This window comes from Coptis chinensis, chromosome 3, assembly GCF_015680905.1.
Source record: "Coptis chinensis isolate HL-2020 chromosome 3, ASM1568090v1, whole genome shotgun sequence".
Taxonomy (NCBI): Eukaryota; Viridiplantae; Streptophyta; class Magnoliopsida; order Ranunculales; family Ranunculaceae; genus Coptis; species Coptis chinensis.
The window spans coordinates 113,725,573-113,747,342 of NC_141458.1; the positions used below are offsets into that span (position 1 = coordinate 113,725,573).

The window sequence follows — 21,770 nt, forward strand, 5'->3', positions numbered from 1 at the left end:
ACATTTGCTCCCGGTATTAATCCAACATGCGTATAAAGATAGGAAAGAGGCTCGAAATGTTCTACTAAGTTTTTGTACCTTTTTCCGTGCTCTATGCTCGAGGAGAATTGATGTTGAGTCGCTGACTATACTTAAGATGGGTATGGTACGAACCTTATGTGAGCTTGAGAAAATGTGCCCCCTTCATTGTTTGTCATAATGATGCATCTGCCTATTCATTTGGCATATGAGGCCCATGTTTTGGGACCCGTGTTCTACCGGTGGATGTATGTTTTCGAAAGGTACAATAATTTTTATTTTTTATAAATAGTTAGAATTTATTTTACAGAATCTTCCTAATTCATTCTAGCACTCGAAGGTTAATGAAAACCTACAAGGACTCTATCACGAACAAAGCACGTCCAGCAGGTTGCATTGCAGAGAGATATTTGAAGGAGGAAACAATGACATATTGTGGAGGATATGAAGGAGGGGGTGGCATCCTTCAAAAACTAGATGAAGATGCCGAGGATTCTACGGTAACAATACCTCCAGGTTCGATTCTTAGTGTTAGTGAGGAAGATGAAGTTGGTCCTCTTGGTCCTCATAAACGTTATCTTCTAGAAGGTGTTGAGTGGGAACAAGCACGACAATGGATATTTAAAAGCCACCCCAAGTATGATATGTGGAAAAAGTACATTTTTTTCGTGTTGTTACATTGTGGATGTGCTTTTCAATTCCATATTTTATTTTTGTATTGTATGTGTTTTACATGAGAAATTTGCTCACTTTAGGGAGTACGATAGCTTCCTCGAAACATGTAGGAGGACCATGGGGAGAAGGGCAGGGCAGTATAAAGTACCTGAAAAGGATGAGTTCATGCCATGATTAAGGAGACAACTTGACGCTCAAAACCCGAAAGATGATGAGCTCATACAAATAGCAAGGGGACCAACACGAGAGGCGGGTTATGATAAGTACACAAAGTGAATGGGTTTTTATTTGTCACCAAGGATTACGAGATGACTAAACGAAATCAGAACAGTGGAGTTTCTACCGTGTGCCCAACTACCTTTCGCTCGAGTGCTAAGGATAAGAATCCAATTGATGGGTCTGCTGAATACTATGGTGTTATTAGAAAAATCATTCAATTGGAGTACCGGAGTATTGACTATGAACCAGTTATATTCAAGTGTGATTGGGTTAAGCTCCAACATGGTGTGAAGGTTGATAATGAATCAAAGTTGTTGTTGGTCAATTTGTCCAATATATATGGGTCATCCCAAAGGAGTGACGGGCCATTTATTCTTGTTGAGCACGTATCACAAGTCTTTTACTCTCAAGACCCAGTGAATCCTGATTGGCATGCGGTGATTGAGGTTCCAAGAAGGGTATACTCTGATCTAGATGCAACAAGATTGGTGTCGGAAGATGTAGTTGTGGATGAATCCTTTGCGGGGCTAGTGAATCAAGAACCAATTAGAATGGAAGACGAAGTGATATTTAATGACCAAGAAGACATGGTTGAGGCTGTTGAAGTTCCTAGGCGAAGAAAAATACTTAGAAAGAAGTGAATGTATGTATCTATATATTGGAACTTAAAATAAGTGTATGTTTTTTTTTAAAACTTTTTCCTTTACATATGCGTTTTTTTTGTTTGACGTATTGCATGTCTATTTTAACTCTGTAAGGACATCTATTCAATTTTAAACATCTTGACTTGTAGCCCGCATAAAACACTTGACCTGCTGAAAATATTATTAGCTATTGTGGCATTGTCTAGTGTACGTCCCCACGTGATTATTTGTTTGATAATGCATTTTTTTAATATCGTAATTTACAATGGTTAGCGGCAAAGACATCACATAGTTCAGTTCCACTTCGGAGTTCCTGTAGGGTACATAACATTTTACGACATTAGGCTACATAACATTTTGCTTCTCGACTTCCACCCATTTTATGATCGTATGTCCGCCACTTCACGCGAAGGTCGGGTAATACTAGAGGCCCAACTATACCGCTTTTCGAAAAGGTTGAAACCGGGTGAAAAAATTGTTCTTCGATTAATCAAGACACCTTGCAGCCTTGCTCCCCTAAAAAGGGTGTACATCACTTGTCTAGTGAAATTGCTACACTTGTTAAGCGCGAGATCCCGATTTACTATAAATCTTTTCCAGATATGATCATAGGTTGTGCTGAGAATGATATCTTCCCTTATAAAACCATAATTGATAGTTTGAATAATATGTTTCAATTTGAGGGTGATGATGATGATGAGGGGGTTGCTTGTGATTATGTTCGAGACAAGATAACGGCTGCTTGGAGGAGTCGCAAGTATGACTTAAAGAAGACATACCTTGATGGTAAGGATCTAGAAGAAGTGAGAACAATGGAAGCCCCAGAAGACATTCCTTTGGAGGATTGGAGAGCTTTTGTGGAGCTTTGTAATTCAGACGACTTTAAGGTTTGTAAACCATACCCAATCATTTTACATTACCTATTTGATAGTATGTTGTCCGATAAATTGTGATTTCTCTTTGTATACCGGTTTGATTTTTATCAATGACGTGTAGGCAAAAGTCGCGAAAAATAAAATTAATCGCTGAAACAAAATGCAAACCCAATTGCTCAGGAAGGACACCGGCACAACTTGTTCGCCATGAGATTGCAAAGGAAAGAGGTGTGCCAGATGTAGAAATTTTCCGTGGTGACCTATACCTAGGCATGCATAGCCATGGGAAAAACAAAATTCCGCAAAGACAAGATTTGGCGGTAAGTCTTTATATGGTACCTTTTGTGATTTTTCAATTTGCATACATATATGGTATTGATAACCGGAGTTGGTATGTTTATCTATCAATAGGATAAGATTGGTGAACATTCTGCCTCCAATCCTCAATTAGACCCGACTTGTGATGCTGTGGCAGAGGTTTGAAATTTAATTGTTTTTTTTTTCAAAAGGTAAATTATTAGTCTAGAATATTAGTTATAAGCATAAATTAAAATTTTCCAATTAAATAGGTTCTTGGCAAGGATGGTAGAGGTCGCATGCGGTTGATGGGATCGGGTTGCTCCAAATCAAAATTTAAGAACTCGTCTCCTTATGTCAAGAGGAATCAGAAACAAGTGAAGGCGACTTCGGACTTAGCCGCCTTGTTTGAAAATAAACTTGATCAGGTGACTAACAAATTTCAAGGGCAAGTAGATCAGCTGACTCAAATAGTGCAGATTCTCTCCCGTATATGATACCAATCACGCCTACTACCCCTAATGGACCATCTTCTTCTTCTGGATTCTCTTCACGTAACACAATTTCCAATGTATGTAATCTATTTAATTTTTTTTATGTTCTTAATGAAACATGTATACTCGACTAGTAATGTTTCTTGCACTGTTTTTCAGGAAAGCAATTACATTGATGTTGAAGTGGATGTTAGAGCTCATTGGCCTTTGAGAAAAGTTGCATCTGGGAGGGTGATAAATGTTGATCCAGGACATAAAATTGGTAGAAGAACCGTAGGGGAGGGCAATTTCCTAGTCTGCATTGAAGCGATTATCGAAAAGCTCATGTGAGATAATCGAAACCATATAACCACTTTCAACCCTTAGACAAATTGGGCGAAATGTTATATGGCCTAAAGCGCGTTTCTCAATTTTCTCCCTCCTCGTTGTTAGGAAGCAAACTTGAACTAGTAAGCTTCATTTTGAGTTCCATGTAAGCTTAAGTACTTTATTAGACATGTAAGGTTCATTTTGAGTTCCATGTAAGCTTAAGGTACTTTATTAGACATGTAAGCTTCATTTTGTGCAGACTTTGTCTTTCTATGGATAATTTTGTTAGATGGAATAGTTTATCTTATTTATCTATTTAGTTTTATTTTTTTCATTGTGGAACTTGCATATGTATGTATGTCTATGTGTTTGATATTTAGGTAGTGGACTCTACTCAATTGTACTAACCCCCTTTTAACTCTGCCAATGCAAATTTATTTGCATTGTCGGTCCCAAGCCTGAATAAAGGAGGAGGGAAAAGGGTGGCGACTTGAAGGAATGTTGAAACTTAGGTATGTGCTATTCTACTTTGAAATATTTACATCTCACTCTTTTTAAAATTTCAAGTTCACTAAGTAAAGTTTGGTTGGCATCGAGGTGGTGGATTACAACAGTATTGGGGATTACTGGATGCGCTATTGCACGAAGCGGAAGTTCTTTTTTTTTTCAGTGAATGGGGTGAAAGATAGAGTCTGTGGAGAGCTCTTGGAGAGACCTCATTTACAACCCAAACTGGTGGCGAGATCATGGGAAGGAAAAACTTAATGGACAGGTCAAGAAACTACGGCAAGCGATGTCAAGTTTTGAATGAGTTGGAACAGACGTCGAGGAAGCTTCAACAGAATCAACATGAGGAGAGTCGGAGAGTGTTTTAGCAGAAATTGACGTGGCATAAGCAGGATGTTAGGCATCTTAAAGATGTTTCGTTGTGGAATCAGACTTATGATAAGATTGTTGGGTTGTTGGCTAGGACAATTTGTACGATCTTTGCTCGGTTATGTACTCTATTTGGGGATTCTGTCGTACGGGTCGAGTCTGCTGGGTGTTTGTCGGAGTTTTATTCGACAGTAAGGTCTTCTTTTGTTCGTAATGAAGCGGACCGCTTTACGTCCTATAGATGTCCGACGGAATTGTCAAATGGCTTCGTGACCATTACATCGCTTAGCTTCTAGCAGGTCCAAGGCTTATAATTCAGGACCAATGGCGAAATTCCAGCAGAGAGAGAAAGGGGACACTGCCGACTGGCCGACACCACGAGAAGTCTGATCCCTTCCTTCATCCAGAAAATGTCACTTTTCCATGCGGAGCTAGCCCTGGGAGGCTTTTTACAGAATGCCTTTGTTTTAGCACTTCAGCTTCGGTAATAGCAGATGATGATATCGAGCATGAAGGTCAAGATAGCCAGACTTTCGGTTGTTGTGTCGCTGGAAATGGGTTGAGAAGAGACCATTACATCAGTCTTCAGTTGTTGCCAATTTCTATGGAAATAACTTATGGCCTTGAACGTATGCTTATGCTGCTTCAGGCGAGCTTTGATTAATATCACTACCCTGCTTATGCACCTTCTATAAGAAAATATTGTTGTATCCTAAGACATTATTTTCTGTTCGGTACTCTGATACATTTTATTTAAAAATTAATTTTCAGGGGGTCAATCATTTTAAGAAAATTCAGTATGCTGATGGAATTACATATGGAGAGCTTTTTATGGAGAACGAGTAAGCAAACTAATTAATGACTAAAGATCTATCAATAGTTGCTGCAATCTGCTTACTTCTTTGTCTATGATATGCAACTTTTTGGTCTAGTAAAGCTAGTAGTTATTATTTGGTTGGATGTAATATGTTTAATCCTGTTGGAATTTTCTAATGATATCTTTATGTAATCCTCTATCTTTGCATAATCGTGTTCGGTACTAAATTTTCTCATGTCATTCATTTTTGGTGCCTGCATGTATATATGTATGTATGTATAATTTTTTTGTTATTTTTTCTTTTATTTAATAATTCTGTAATCTTATTCCTCTGTTTTACAGAGCTACCTATTTCTGTAGAAGGGTTTTAGTTTTCTCATACTTGCACATGGATAATACTTGTCAACTTTGAAAGGTGCAACTAATTCTGATAACCAAATTCATTGCAGGAAAGAAATGAGTGCTTATTATTTGGAACATGCCAGTGTTGATCATCTACAAAAGCACTTTGAATTTTTTGATCAAGAAGCTCGGTCCTTGCTATCACTGGGTCTTGCAATCCCTGCGTACGATTTTTTAATCTGAAATTTGTTGATCGTTCTTCTTGCTATTTCTAGATTTATACTTCCATCAGTCTGTTAACATGAATGGTTACTCTCCAACGTGTTAGGTATGATCAGCTTCTGAAAACGTCTCATACTTTCAACATTTTAGATTCTATAGGGAGGATGCATCCTATTGGGGGAGGGACTTACTATCGATATGCTGCTAGTTTGTTTAAAGGAAAATCTTGAGATTGAACATTCTTTTTCAAGCTTGTCACAAACTTTAATGAAATCGCTTACCACTTCATTGAGTGCATATATGTGCACCTCTACAACTCTAAATTACAGGTAATTGTCACTTATCTCGATAAATATGTCTATCTTTAACATAATTTTGTATGCTTTTGACGCCTCACATCTACATTTTTTTATTAATGTGGTGTGTTTCCGTTTAAACCAGATGAAAGGTAGTGCACAGACTCAACCCCATGCGACCAATTCGCCACAGTGAAACTTGTCAACGGGATATCAAGGAGCTGGGTCAACAGGATATCAAGGAGCTGTTCCAAATCAAGCAAGACACGAAACGAATTGGGTCTTACGTTTCCTTCCAATTTCCTTTTCTTTTTCAAATGTATTTAATGGAATGTTTTCCAATTTGTAGGTTTCTGAGCAACAATATAGTTGCAACGGAATCAGTGGGACATCTAAGATGGTGCTTGATTATTTGCAGCTCCCTGCAAACCTGTAAGTTAGGCGACAAAACTACCCCTTTTATTTTTCTTTTCCTGCGGACAATTATAATGATCATGGTGCACTAGATGTGTCTGGTTCCTTTCTAATCACCTGGTGTGAATGGTCTTTGATAGTGCAGATTGTATATGTAGTGCTTTTCTAGATTTCTCTGAAGTGTCTTACTAATGAATTTTGGTCCGTTTGCATCTCTTTGCCTTAATTTCAGTGATGGCGATGTGGGGGTACATATAAATGAACTTGCCCAGCATCTTAAAGTACCATTACAGAAAATCAGGTATCTCTTCCCCCACACACACACACAATTTATGCTTTTTAGTCCTTAAGCTGTCAAAATTCAACATCTTCATCGATACTATCCAAGACTAGACAATACATACAGTTTTTGGTTTAGGACACCTTGCATTTCTGATTTTGGTATTCAATCATTTGACACAGGCATTTAAGCAAACGTTTTCCCCCTTTGGTATGTGTAGGGAATCTATCGGATTACTGAAAAAGGAAGGTGTGATTACCGTCACTTGGAATACTATCACTGCAGGGTGTTTAAATGAGGCTAATTACAGAGGGGCACTTGAATTCTCATATGAGGATGCCAAGGGGTTGGAGCACGATATGGTAACTTCAACTTCTAAATAATTGTGTCAAGTTATGCAATAAAGTAACAGGAAATATTTTCTCTATATGAAAAGAGTTCTTTATTTCTAATTGAAATTGTAATGTTCTTTCAGATAATTTGGTGGAGGATCTTTTGGGAGAATTTGAATACGAGATGACGATCCCATATTTGCTATATAAGAATGCTGCCCAAGAAGTTAATGGGATATGGTTCTACAATTCATCTGATTGTGAAGCCGTTGAAGATTTATTCATTCGCAGCTGAGTGTTTAGTGCTCTAAAAGTTATTTTCTCATGTAGAGACTGATACTTTCTATTTTTCTTTTTTATGACCTGATATGGAATCTGGTGGAGTAATGTTTCTAATGCTGATACTTGTCCTATATGAGGTCTGTGTGTTGAAATTTAATGTGCTTGTGACCACATATGAATTTATTATGTACGACCGGTCGAAGCTATCAAGAATTGATTGGAAGTATATCATAATCGACGAAGCACAACGAATGAAAGACAGGGAATCAGTTCTAGCGCGAGATCTCGATAGATATCCCTGCCAACACGTTTACTTCTTGTTGGCACTCCATTACAAGTAAGTTATCCTCTCATGTGTAATAATTAGAGATGTATTTGCAGCTTGAAATAAAATAAGCAACGAATCAAAGTGCATTTTTTTTATCTTACTTTATATTGAAATTTGTGCTAGTAGTGTAATTTATGCTATTTATGGCTTCTTGCCTCTCGGTGATTAGTTAATTTGGCTAGTTACTTGAGATGTCCTCTATTTCCTTTGTTGCTTTCTCCGTACCTTGTAATTATATATATTTTTTATAGCTCAACCGCAATTCTTTCAAGATGATGAGGATGAATGGAAATGGTGATTTTGAGGTGTAGGATGGTTAGGGGAGTTTTGCTAGGTCTTTGTTGATGATTGCAGGTAAAATGACCCAACAGGAATTAAAATATCAATATTTTTTTTAAAACAATAAATAACTCTGCCACGGCCCATAGCCGTCGCAAAAGTACTTTTTCCCACGGTCGTCCACTTTACCCACGGTCAAATAACAACCAGCCAAAAACCAAAATTCACGACGCAAACACCAAATCCCACGAACTAAGACCGTAGGAAATATCTTTACCCACGGCCTATAACTGTCGGTACAAATAATCTTTACCTACGGACTCAAACCGTGGGAAATACTGACCTTTTCCGATGGCTTTTCTGACGGGTTAAAACCGTGGCTATACCGACGGCAATGACCGTCGCAAAGACCGTCGCTATTGGTGAGCTTTACCGACGGTCATGGCTGTCGGCAGACCATTCCCGACGCACAAAAAGCCCACGGTCCTCTGACAGTCCAAAGCCGTGGGAAAAGGAAAAGCCCTTTTCCCACGGTTTTGGACCGTGGCGTAAAACCTGTTTTTTTGTAGTGTTATCCACATCCCAAGTATTTTCCAAAACCATCTATTTTCTCATGGTCATTCACTTGCCATCCCATTCGTAGGAGAAAAAAGAAAAAATTGTATGCTCGATTAGGTTCTAGATCCATCAGAATTCACTCCAATTTCACTAAGCCACGTCATAGGACATCTTGGTGCTTGATTCTGTTTAGGGGTGCTTTTTGTGATAGTTGTTTATGGAAAGACCACCAATTTTTTCGGTTGTTGATAAATGGTAAGCGACACACACACACACACACACACATAAACAACTTAAAAATACCCAAGTTTTTGTAAGATACCACCTTTTTGGAGTATAGGCCACAAAAATTTTCAAACTTAAAAATAGTTTTTAAATTTTGTTTGGGGATGGTGTATTTTGGTATTTTATTTCAAATCTTTTTGTCACCCTTTGCCTGTCATGTTTACTCTAGTAGAGTCCATGTTAGTTAGTACATAACAGTTTAATTGTGTTTCATGTTATCATATTTTCTTTATAATATTTCTGTTACAGTTACTGCCAATTTTTACCATGTTTATATGGTAAATTATTTCCTTATCTCTTTACACTTTGAGGACAAAACGTTCGATTGTTTGGGAGTGGGATAGAAACATTTGTAAAAATTAGGCACTTTTAATTTAGGATGTAAATTATGCTCTTTTCTTTATAAAATGTTAAAAAAATTAGTTAGTTATATAATTTAATTATGCTATTGAATTGTTTTATGAACCCCCTTTTCCCAAATTGTTTGGGGGTGGTATATTTAATTTTAGCACATTGTACGTTCACGTATTAAAATTACATGTATAAATATCAAAATATAGAATCCATAGGCCTTGTTGATTTTATTGGGATGCATAATGTAATTAGGTACCTTAATTTCGTGAAATTCACTATTTCATGAAATTTCAGAAGCTAATCCAATAGGAGCCATGATAGGCGCAGATTTGTGAACGTATGGTATTATTTTATTTACGTTAGAGTCCGCTTATGTCCCAAGCGCTATTTATTATTTCATATTATCCCCATAACGGGAGGAACTCATATAGGAGTTGTGTATGTTTTTATTTCTTTATATTAGTATAGATTAACCTTTTTTTTCAGGTGCTCCCATTTTTAAGCACGTTTCTATGGCACTCTCTATCCTTTATTTTCATTCCATACTTTGGGGATAAAGCATGATTCTGTTTGGGGGTGGGATAGAAACACATTGTAAATGTTTAAGCACATATTAGGTTGTATATTACGTATTATTTGTCTTATAAAAAATTTAAAAATATATATATAAAAATTTAGTTTATGTTATGCACTTAGTGATAATGGTATTGTCCCATTCTCCATGATGATATTAGTCTAGAAATCTTACGTAGTACTTGAATTAGGATTTAATTTTTGAAACTTAGATTAATTTATGTAGGTAATAGTCATTGCATTTTTTCATGAACATCTTGCATGAGCATCTATGATTGTACTTGGTAATATTTTTCTGAGACCTAGGTTAGAGTACTTAATACATATCCTGTAAGCGTTTAGCCAAAAAGCCCATATGAATTAATATTTGAGTGATGACACAAGGGAGAAGTCAATTCCGAGTAGAGAAATCACACATCCACTTGCTTGATCACCATACCATATCCTAAGTAAGAATTTAGGTCCTCTTTGTATCGATATAGCCAGAAATTCACACCTATATGAAATTTATTATCTGCTAGTCACCCCACTGAGTCTTTCATTAGCCTTTCCACAAACCACAAATCCTTTACCCAATAAAACAAAATAAAAAATAAAATCATCCTACCTATCTGGATAAGTCTGAGAAATAGGATGAGTGAAGAAAAGAGAATAGAAAAACCTGTGTAAATAAAAATTAGTTAGTTGCTTCATAAAAGAAAAAGAAAAGAAAGTTTCTATCCAAAGAAAAGAAAAGAAAAATAGAAATAAAAATAAAATAAAAACTCCAAAAAAAAAAAGGAGTCAAAAAGCCAAAATAAAAAGGCTAAGGATGGAAACAAAGTGTAGAAGAAAAATAAGAACGATGTTTTCTCTAGTTACATAATATGAAGACCCTATTTTTTCAGATTTGTCTGTTTGAATATCCATTTCCTTCATCCTTTAACCAATACTTACGCCCCGTATCACCTAATAAAGACCTCTAGCTCAATTAGGAATAGGTTGGTGTGATAGTAAGTGGTAGATGTGTTTGATCGACCTTGACTTTCTTGGATTGTCATTGAGATTGTGAGAAAACGTGTGCTCACTACACACTGGAGTTAGCAAACTTGAGTGGAAAAATCATAGTGTTATGTGTCTTGACACATTTCTTGTGAGAACCTACTTAGGCACGCTACCCAAAAAAATTAGAAAAAGACCTGCCACTGCATTTCATATCATAATTCATTGTATAGTTGTTTATCTTAAAATGATTTGATTATTATGCATGTATTAATTTAAGAGTTAGATTGATGATCCTTGTTTAAATGCTAGTTAGATGTATAGATATCTGAGATAAATTAGGGGACAATTACTTTTATTTCTTAGTCGTTGTAGTATAAATGAAGTTTTTGAGTACCTTATCTAGAAAACTCTCACGAGGCTATAACTCGTCCACTAGGGAATTCGAATTCTTAGTGGTTTAAGGCCTTATTGCATATAGTCAATGCAATCGTACTCAGCGAAACAAGAGTAGTTAGCAATATATTTTTGGCCACTTATTTTAATTTCACATATTTGTTTGAGAATAAGCAAAATGTTGTTTGGGGGTGGTTTGATAAGAGCCCAAAACTGTAGTTTCAACCCCTTAATAATATTATATTTAGGTCAATTATGTTTATAATAAATAAGAGTTAGTAATGTTTACGTGTTTTTGTATATTTCAGGTCTTTGAATCAATTATGTGAAGAAATACGTCACTTTTGCAAGAGAAAGAAGTCAAATTGCTTGCTAGAGAAATTAGATGATTAAAGCCCAAGTTTCAAGGAGAAAAAATATTTTTAAAGCCTAGTCAAAACTGAAAAGTCAAAGTTAACGCATGTAGAAAAAGAGCAAAAAAATCAATAGATTTTCTGCAGGCCGTATCTTTGGACTCAAATCTCGGAATTGGCTTTATTATATATTAAAACGACCGGCTCGAAAATAGCTTTCTAATGGTTTAAGATTTGATCCAATCAAAGTAGTAAAAGTGGACGAAAATAGTGTTGTAGTAAATTCTCGCAGAAAACCCTTTTTGGACTTAAGTAATTAGGTTTTGGGTTTGATTTAGTGGCCTAAAACTTAGCTCCAAAGCCCATACACGAAATTGTAAACCTAACCCTCTCCTATATAAAGAGAGTTAAGGCTAAACAAAACTTAGCTACTCCTCTCTTTAGTTTAGTTATAAATTAGGGTTCTTTCTCTTCCATTTTCTTTAGTTTAATATAGTTTAAGTAATTAGGGTTTATAATTATAGCTTTTATAAAACCTCCATTAAAATACCTTTAAGTTACTATTATTAAATTCAATTGCTTCTCTTTCTATTATGTATTCTTCTCATTCTTTTGTTCATGATAGTCCCATGGATTTCAATTTCTCTCTATTATTCTCTATATTTTATTCAAGTCATATTCAATTACTTTAATTAAATTAGTATAAGTTAGATTCATATATTTAGTTTCGTAGTATAAATTCACATTCATAAATATTGCTCTCACCATTGTTTCTTTGTGTTTGATTAGTTGAAATCGTTTAAGTCTAGAGAGTTAAGAGTGCAACGATTTCGTACTCTATATATTGCATGAATATACATGTGAGAGTAGGAAATAAATAATTGATAACCTAAGAATAGGTTAGAGAAATCTAGTTGTATTTTACGGTTTATCAAAATCCCTAGTTCAATTTACTATGTGTTTATTTTGTAAATCACACAATACATCAAACTCATTGAAAAACATACACAATGAAATAATTATACTAAAGTAATATATTCTTCATTAGGCTTCATAATCACTCCCTCTAATGGGAGAATTAACTTATTGTCATTGGAAGAATAACAATAATATGATTAAAAAAAAGACATTAGGCTATATGGAAGAATAAATGTGGAAGTTTTATTAATGGTTGAGTAATAGTGACTACAAACCCTAAAATTAACTACAACTAATGAGGGAGAAGAAGATAATAAGATTTTACCTTAATACTATTTATATACTAGAGGTTTATGTTACAATTTTCGTGCATAGGCATGGGAACTAGGGCAGGAAATCGGGTTGGGTAGACCTGAATCCGACCCGACCCGATTACCGAATACATCGGGTTCGGGTCGATTTTCATATCCGTTTATGTATTCGGGTCGGATTTGGGTTCGGGTTCGGATTCGGATATAATTTTTGGGTTTTTTTTTTTTTTTAGTGTTATCCGATCGGCTTAGTCGGATTCGGTCTGGTTCGGGTCGGATTCGGATTCGGATATTAAATTTCGGATATAATCGGGTTCGGATTCGGATTTGGATACTGTGAAATTATTCGGATTCGGATTCAGATATAGCCATATCCGACCCGAACCCGACCCGATCCCTGCCCTAATGGGAACTAAGTTTTGGGCTGCTAAATCAAGTTTAAAGCCCAAAGAATTAAATCCAAAAAGATCAAAATTGTTGGAATTTATTGCAATGCCCTTTTCGTCCACTTTTACTACTATGATTGGGTCGAGGCCTGAACCATTAGGCTGTGTTTGATAGGAGCTGTGGCAAAAACAAATTTTGTCACAATTTGCAACTGGCAAATTTGCTATGTGACAATTGCAAATAACTTGTGGCAAATTTAAATTTACCATTGTTTGATGATACTGTGGTAAATATCATTTGCCCTGATTTGCAACCATTTGCTGCTGTTTGATTGTCCAAATTTGCCGCGACAAATATTTCATTTTTTCATTTTTGTGCTTTTAAAATATTTAAGATTTAAAAATTATAGCTATTCTTATTTGTAAATTTATTTTATTTGTATATGGTTTCACCTATATCACACTAAAAAAGAGTATAAAAAAAAAAGCAAAAAATAGTAATAGTAATGAAATATAAAAAAACAAAATACAAAATACAAAATACAAAATACAAAATAAAAAAAATTAAAAACAATACAATTCAACATTAATAGTAATAGCATGTCTTTTGAAACAACCATAAAATAAAGTCAAAGTGCAATAGACATTAACAACCATTGTTATCCAAACACATATAAAATGTCATTGTACTTTGGATAAATTCTATTTCTATATTTTCCCATACTCGGATCACGTGTTATGGCTTTATCCCAAATCTTGTTGCTAGCTATGATTTTTTGTTATTTAAAACTTCATTCAAACCCTTGTTGCATAGCAATATCGCGTGCTATCCATCGTAAGATCTTCACTCGCTGAATTACATGACTAATAGTCAAGTCGATACCACATGTAAATTTGTTTTGGAGTGTTTCTCTTGCACGCTCTTTTGATATTGGAAGGAACCCGTTCTCATTCTTATGACCTAGAAGTAGGGGTGACTTCGGATCGGATCGGATCGGATTAACCTCCTTCGGAATTTTTCCAAAAAAATTTCGGAACCTAATATGCTAGCCAAATCCGATCCAATTTTTTTTCGGATTCAAAATATATTTCCAATTTCGAAATTTCGAATAACTTCGGAAATTTCGAATACTTGGTAAATTTTCAAAGATCTCTTTACTTTCAATTATTTTTGGAATATCATACGCCAATGTTCATTGTAGGGAGAGAAAACCATGTCCACAACACCAATGTACCAACAACAATACACACTTGTTTATTGAGAAAACCCATTTTCATTCAAACAAGTGATCCAAGAAAAAAGCGAGAAAAGAAACTGCACCACCAATAGCAAGCATTGCATTCGTTGAGGTCCGGGTATTTGTAATGTTTCAATCTTTTTTTCGTGTGTGGAAATTGAAGCGTGAAGTGTCTGCGATAAATAATGGATTATGGTCTTGGACTCAAAAGTAGCTTTACATAATATTCTATCTATTGAATTTGGCTTTTGGATTAGTCCGAAGTCATTGTATGACTCAATGACATTTTTTTTCATATCATTGTTGTTATGGCGGGGGCGGTGTAATGACAAAGTAGAGTGGTCCAATTCAAGTAGGGAAGTAGCGGCTAGGTTATGTTTTTGTTTTGTTTTGGAAGTAAAAACTAGAAAATGAATGAACGGTCGAGATCTAATCAAGTGGATAGTGAGAGAAGTATATATTTTCGTAATAAATTGGCAATAATATCGAAATTTCGAATTTTTGGATCGGATCGGATTTTAGAATTATATCCAAATCCGATCCAATTTTTTTTCGAATTTTCGAAATCGGAAAATCGGCCCATGAAAACTACACCCAAAGCCAGACCAATTTCGGGTCGGATTTCGGAAAAATCGGAAATTCGGCAAAAAGAGACACCCCTACCTAGAAGTAGCTCGCTATGGAATATATCAATAAGAACATTGTCCATCGCCATTGTCATATCTAATTAATATAAGTATACAAATTAAGTTAATATACTTAAAACAATGACGAGTGAAAGTTCAAAATATATCTTGCATATCAAAACAAATAGATATAGAGTTTCCTCTTACCAAACCAGCGACAAAACAATCAAAAAGAGGCTGTACTAACATATGGATTATTTGTTTCCATTGTAACTGCCTCAAATTCATTAGTTAAATCTGTTTCCATTAGTTAAATTTCTCAATCGAAAAGCTTCCAGACTACAACTAAAACAAGTATAGCCAACATTATTGTTATTGAAAAGTTTTCTATCAGCCCTTCTTCTCCTGCCACTGTCGGGTAGCTTAGGCAATTTTACAACATATGGACAAACAACCAAACTCACTGTACAACTTTCAGACCATATATTGCTAAGCAATCTTTCACCACCACACAGTTTTAGGACTTCGGAGTGCATCTAAGTTAAGAAATAGCATTACAAATGACTGGGAGTCGGGTCATCAAATCTTACAATGGACATGTGACAAGCAACCAATAATTAACCCTCATTCTGACCTCAATCTACAGTGAGAACAAAAATAATCAAACAAAGACCTCTCCTTGATAATTTACTCTCATGCCTTTACAAGATTTGGTGAAGGTACATGTTCAGGTGGCTATTTACAAGGCAGACTAGGACCTACAATATCGTGTAGGACGTCCAAGGATCCTATCATCACCAATAATTGCAAAATCAGGGCGAGCACTGCATCCATGGAATGTATAACATCATCTGTTATGGTGGATCTGGAAATGTACGATCACATCTATTGGAAGTAAATCTGTAGATGTATATTCCAATGTGCTCTGGTGTTGGTGAATCCAATCTGGTGTTGGAGAATCCAATGTGCAACCTGAACTTGGGATTCATTGACAGAAGATGAGGTTCTGAGCCCGCCCTCTATTTTTTCAACTTGGCTCATCTCTCTTCCGAACTTCCTACCGTTGGAAGTTGCTCTTCCAACACTTTTAACAAATCACTGTACTCAGAAAATGCAGGTTGCGACTAAAAATAACACAAAAGAATGAGAAATGATTCTTAAAGCAGTAGTAGTAAAATTATCATGATAGTTCTGAAGTAAAGAAGCACCTGCAGAGTCATGCTATATGCTTTCCAAAGTCGCATATCATGTCGAAAAAATCAAAAAGAACCTGCGAGAAATAAACCATTTTCTCAAAATGCTCTGGTCAATAGAATGGGTGTCTAGTAAGATATTTGGTTTCCTTTGTTTGATGTGTTTGCTAGTATAACTGCCACATACAAATCTTTAGGTTTGATGCATTTTCTTTTTGATGGACATTTGTTGTTGTGTACAATTTCATGTTTATAGACCAACGCAAATTGAAAGGTGTTCAATTCTGAATCTCTAATCAAAAGAATATCTAAAAATTCTACAATAATCACCAACTTACATGTCCAAAAGAAGGTATATAGGAAGCAAAAGAAAAATGAAACACATTTGGGTTAAGGAAGTCAGTAGTACCTCTGAACGTCTTAACAAAGTTGCGAGAACAACTATCCACTCTTTGAATTTGACAGAGCACATATGAGACAGAAGAAATTCAGCGTCAACTCCGTCAAGTCAGCTCTGCAAAGTATCCATTTGAAGCTGCAAACACAGAAAAGTTTAATTACTAGCAAGCCATACAAAATCTTCAATCATGAAGAGCTTTACGACTGTCAACATTTTTTGCTCGTAAAAATGTTTTACTTTTTCCTTTTTTTTTTTCTTCTTTTTCTTTTTGATGAAAGGTAAACTGGGGTTACGCAGACCCCAATCAGTTTCATCGATAAGATAATTCTAAGAACACTCTCCCTCAGACACCATACTCTATTTGACACAAGGCGCTGGTAACGATAGTAACACAGCCTTACAATTAGATAAAATCACAAAAGACTGCCACCGAGGAGTTAAACTAGTTTTGCTTTTAGCTTCTATCTTCTGCTCCTGGAGCTCCTAGTTTCTACTAGCAGTGTCTCGTACTTTTGCCAGCTTCTTCGAAATAAAGATGTCTGCCATTTTTGTTTGTACACTTGTCTATTGCTTCCTTTATCATACTACATCATGTGGTAGAATGAACTTACCGTGAGAGAGCTCTAGTATCTTCTTACTATATTGGTCATTCTATTATGCTTCTCTACTGTGGTCCACTTATCTTAGGAGCAAATATCTGGTTTAAAAGGGTTTGTACTCCATCTAAGGAGCAAGGAACCACCTCCTCAACTACAATTAGTGCAAGCAGTTTTTGTTCCTCCACAATTATAACATCCTGCTCACTCACAACTACATGTTCTTTTTGCAAATTGACTAATTACAATCAGCTGGTCTTTAGACATAGGACTTTGATTTCCTCTAGCTTGATCTTCAGTAACTTGTAGAATCTTACAAATGATAAACACTTAACAATGTTCATGCACAAAATAAAGTCACTTTCTTGTGGATACCTTCTGCCCAATTAGTTCTAGTCCAGAAGCAAAATTCTCCAAGTGAGCACATCCATTTCTTTCTCGCTGAAGGTATTCCTACAATAAGTTGGAATGATAATTTAGTAACAAAACAGATAAAAACAAAAATAACCCAATTAGAGAAAAAGGGGGCTCACCACCAGATCAAATTGGGTTCCCTTCACGAATGCAACTAGGTTGGAAAGTTCTTTCCCCGACATCAAATAGCTAGCATGGCTTTCAAGAATGTTCTTAACAGAAGTCACATGAGCACTCTGCTCTTTGAATGAAGTGCTGCTGCTCCAGTTAAACAATGGCCCATAATAAGACGACCAGCTATTGGGAGGTCAAAACTACACTATCTGATTTTAGTGCTAATTAAGTTTTGGTTTTAAGTTCTGACAAACTTTTAAGGGAACCAACTTTAAGTGATGGAGCAAAAATAAAATTTGAAAATCCATACTTGGGGATTCAAAATGCAAGATATGATGTGACATGTAAAGCAAATTGCGAGTAAATTACTAAGAAGCACAAAAGCAAAATCGTATACATGACAGCAGCAGCAGGCAGAGGCAGTAGCAGCAGAAGCCACCACCAGCAGCAGCACTACCTGCAGCACCAGTCCACACTACCACAGCACACTACCAGCAGCACCACCACACTCACACACAACCAAATTTCCATCAATAACAAAGAAATTTTACAGGTAACAATCACCCACAAAGAATGTTTCCCCTATCACAGTTATGAACCCAATTTCAAAGCAAACTCAACAAAAGTCTCGTAAATATAAAAGAGACAATTCTTATACCCATATTTAACTAGACATTGACATTCAACAGAAGAGATGCCATTACACAAATAGAAAACTAACAAGCAATAATCACTACAATTCCTAGTTTAATCTGAATGAAGAGATCACATATCTACATTCGTGGGTGTATTATTTCACTTGTTGAACTCTTACAGCTCATCTAATAATAATAATAAAAAATCAAAGAAAACCACAAGTGGTGACATTGTTCATATATCCTTATTCTGATCTAAGAAGCGCACTATACTAGATTAATTACCCATTCAATACGGCAACAGATATACCCACAACCTACAAAGAAGCTAAAAACCTATGTTCTGTAATTTAATCCAAAAGAAATAATTCGATACCAAGAAAACAGAAACTCCATTCTTACCAAAATTACCAATACTAATATGATGAAATTCAATCAAAGGGCTATGCTGTTATATTACCAACAAAGAAATATCGTTAGAAACAACTCAAGTAAGAAAACTCGAAAGAACTCTTCAAATTATCAAGTTTCACTGATTGGATAATTACCAACTCCAAATCAGTGTGGGAGAATGAGAAGAAGAGAGAGAGAGACCGGCAAACCAGGTTGGGGGCGACTCCATTGTTGTTCTTCACCAAGATATGAAAGAGCCAAGGGAGAGACGATGAGATGTTCTCTGGCTTTTGTTTTTTGTTTTTTGGTTGGTGGCAAAATTTGTATGTTAATTTGTCGTGGCAAAATTTACCTACCTCCCCCAGAGTCAAATTTGCCATCAAAATAATGGCAAATCCAAAAGTTATTTGCAATTCATCAAAAAAACACATCAAACAGTGAGAAACAAATAAATAGTGATATTTACTTGCATTTGCCATGGCAAATAGAGCTATCAAACACAACCTAGAAAGCTCTATATGAGCCGGTCATATCGATATATAAAATAAGTCCAATTCTAAGATCTGAGAACAAAAATACTGCCTATTGAAATTCTGTTGATTTTATGTTCTTTTTCTGTCCGAGTTGACTATGATTTTAAAGGTTTTTTCTCTTTGAAACTTGGGCTTTAATCGTATTAACTCATTTTCCATGAAAAATTGATGATTTAATGCACATATTCATCTTCAAGGTTTGTAGGACACAAAAACATATAAATTGTGATAAATTCACATTATTAATAACATAATTGATATAATTGAAATACTATTAAGGAGTTTAAACTATAGTTTTGGGTTTTTATCATTAGAAATGGTTACTCTCATTTTCTCCCACCCACACACATTTTCTCTCTTCTTCCTCTGTACTCCTTCCCATTCTTTTTACTCTCTAAAAATACCACCACCTCCACATACTTAATTGAACTTAAGGAGCTACAATCAATTGAATTTCTTTTAGACTACTGTAGTTTTCAACTATTATGAATATGTTTAGTTAGAATCATGTTGCAAAGTCACAAAAGCATAGTGCTTTAGTTGTTGTTGTTGTTTTGTTGTTGTTTTTTTTTTTCCAAGTTCAAATTCATGGGTTCTTGTTTTGAACGCGAATCTAGAAGTACATCTTCTTTGTGTTGGGGGCATCTCATGTTGTGTTCTCTCACCCCAAACATTTTAAGGTGAAACTGTTGGGATCTTTAAATAGACAATGAATCACTGATTTTTATTTTTATTTTTTTGTTAAAACATTGAATCACTAATTTAACATGATAGAAAAGAATTATTAACGTTAATACACGGAAATGATTTGCTCAAATGAGTTTAGAGCATATTAGTGGTAGTATGGAGGCAATGATGGTGGCGGTAGGGGAGGGGCAAAAGATGAGTTGGAGAAGAAAGTGAGTCAAATCACTAAACTATAATTTTTTTTGTGAATAAAATGAAACTTATGAAATAGGTCAACAAGTAACAATTTCTTGTCTCTACCTGGTTAGAATGGTCGTACCCATAAAGGGGTAGAACTAGAGGTGCAAATGGACAAGTTTGGATTTGCATATGGCTGTATCCGAATCCGAAGTTGTACACTCACATCCAAATCCGAATCCAAATCCGACGGGCGGATGTATTACAGTAGTACTCAAATCCGAATTCAATGTCCGAATCGAATATCGGATAATATCCGATCCAAACACAAAATCACAACTCCCTAATACTTCCAACTCTCATTGTTCTCACAAAATCGCAAACAAATTCTCCAAGTCAAAGTTCTACAAATCTAACTCATACCCAACACTCGATTAAAAGCTTAACAAACCCAAAAGAAGGTTCATAATGTATTTTAATTAGTTTTGTTTGGCGCATTTTTTCCAATCTTCATCTTCTACATCATCGACTTTGTCTGGAATGTGAACTTTTTCCTTGCCACCTTCTGCTAATCTAACAAACACGCCATTTTCATGGACAATAAAAATGAGGAGTGGGATTAAGTGCTTCTTTGCATTTTTTTTTTTTTTTTTTTGTTTTTGAGTGGTAGTTAGAGATTTGAGTGGTATATATAGGCCGTTCTGGAAATGGGGTGGAAATAAATGAGATGGTTTAATGGAGAAATTGGTGGTGTGTTCAAGATTTGAGGAAGAAGAAGAGTGGTATGGGCACTTTCCATTTTGAAGAAGAGGAAGAGTGGTATGGGCATTTTCCATTTTGTGTTGGGCGGACCCTAAAAAAAAATTATTATAAATTTACCATTGATCTCATATTTTGTTTGGCACCCCAACTACATCAATTTAACCTATGTAACCTGTTCACACTCAGATAACAATGACGACTAACCAAAATTTCAAGCCATTAAGGAGTCAACAATTAAGTAAATCGCCTATTTCCTGAAAATAATCTTTGTGTCACATCGACCAAGAATCGAATATGAAATTATCAGTTGAACCAACACAGGTGTTTGCTCCAAACTCATCTGCAAACAACTCAGTCTTGATTAAATTTCCAAAAAAGTTTATGGAATCTTCAAAGAAGAACTTTGGCATTGATGGAGCTTCAACGTTCCATATATCACTAAATGGAGCATCTAAAGAGGCTGAAAATTCGCAGCAATTTAGCTCCTCTTTTATCTCTTTCTTAACAGGGTTTTGGAGGGGTTATTGCAGAGGTTCCTTTTGTTTTTCAAACTGAAGAACTGAAGTTGGAGAAGAGAGATTATGATTTTGGGATTCAGTCGACGATGCACACATAGAATTTTTCATTTCTGGCTTGGGTTTTGTGGGAGAAATAGGTGAAATAAAGTTGGTTTTCGCTTTGGATCTGGTGGAGTCTGCTCTTTGAATTGAAGGGGACGAATTGAAGGTCTGCTATCCAAATTCCAATTCTAATTGAAGGGACGAAGGTGAATGTTGGTAACTGGTTTCTTTGGTCCTGGTAATTTGTTGTAACTGGTTATTTCTGGTTTATATTTTTTTGGGCTTTGGTGCAGTGATAGGGTCTGCCCAACACTCTATGTGCCCAACA

The 21,770-nt window shown here is 35.6% G+C and overlaps 2 protein-coding genes and 1 long non-coding RNA gene across 18 annotated transcripts; 2 read left to right on the forward strand and 1 right to left on the reverse strand.

The window, feature by feature from the left end:
• The first annotated feature begins 2,541 nt into the window (after positions 1-2,541).
• Positions 2,542-3,535, forward strand: LOC147513163 (uncharacterized). The gene is made up of 4 exons (XM_086598868.1): positions 2,542-2,751; positions 2,843-2,908; positions 3,001-3,299; positions 3,382-3,535. Exons 1-3 carry the CDS (start codon positions 2,542-2,544, stop codon positions 3,223-3,225), a joined length of 501 nt encoding a protein of 166 aa, XP_086454994.1. The 3' UTR covers positions 3,226-3,299; positions 3,382-3,535.
• Positions 3,536-7,002: 3,467 nt separating this feature from the next.
• Positions 7,003-7,785, forward strand: LOC147513164 (uncharacterized). Its single transcript, XR_015217349.1, has 3 exons — positions 7,003-7,140; positions 7,254-7,436; positions 7,530-7,785. It is a non-coding gene; the product is annotated as an uncharacterized LOC147513164 (long non-coding RNA).
• A 7,550-nt stretch (positions 7,786-15,335) lies between these two features.
• LOC147513165 (uncharacterized) lies at positions 15,336-19,602 on the reverse strand. Of its 16 annotated transcripts, none has more exons than XR_015215233.1 (8): positions 18,925-19,436; positions 18,733-18,778; positions 18,093-18,183; positions 17,701-17,839; positions 17,543-17,620; positions 16,581-16,706; positions 16,187-16,248; positions 15,439-16,102 (listed from the first exon to the last, which is right to left on the reverse strand). XR_015215233.1 is itself a non-coding variant. In XM_086596184.1 (7 exons), the coding sequence occupies exons 1-5, from the start codon at positions 19,200-19,202 to the stop codon at positions 16,680-16,682; spliced, it is 684 nt and encodes a 227-aa protein (XP_086452310.1). In that variant the 5' UTR covers positions 19,203-19,602; the 3' UTR covers positions 15,336-16,102; positions 16,187-16,248; positions 16,581-16,679. The 16 variants fall into 16 exon arrangements, 3 of the variants coding, with proteins under 3 accessions (XP_086452310.1, XP_086452309.1, XP_086452308.1); XR_015215231.1 differs by having other exon boundaries at positions 18,879-19,436; XM_086596184.1 differs by lacking the exon at positions 18,733-18,778 and having other exon boundaries at positions 15,336-16,102; positions 17,701-17,836; positions 18,065-18,183; positions 18,879-19,602.
• Positions 19,603-21,770: the final 2,168 nt, after the last annotated feature.

Bases quoted from the DNA above. Each gene is read 5' to 3' on its own strand.
- LOC147513163 (XM_086598868.1), top strand. From the start codon at position 2,542: ATGACGTGTAGGCAAAAGTCGCGAAAAATAAAATTAATCGCTGAAACA. The intron at 2,752-2,842 runs GTAAGTCTTTAT...ATCTATCAATAG, and splicing joins CGCAAAGACAAGATTTGGCG to GATAAGATTGGTGAACATTC. The intron at 2,909-3,000 runs GTTTGAAATTTA...CCAATTAAATAG, and splicing joins CTTGTGATGCTGTGGCAGAG to GTTCTTGGCAAGGATGGTAG.
- LOC147513165 (XM_086596183.1), bottom strand. From the start codon at position 19,202: ATGGCAAATGCAAGTAAATATCACTATTTATTTGTTTCTCACTGTTTG. The intron at 18,184-18,878 runs GTAATTATCCAA...TGCTGCTGGTAG, and splicing joins CCCACACTGATTTGGAGTTG to TGTGCTGTGGTAGTGTGGAC. The intron at 16,707-17,542 runs GTATCCACAAGA...CTGTGTTTGCAG, and splicing joins TAGAACTAATTGGGCAGAAG to CTTCAAATGGATACTTTGCA.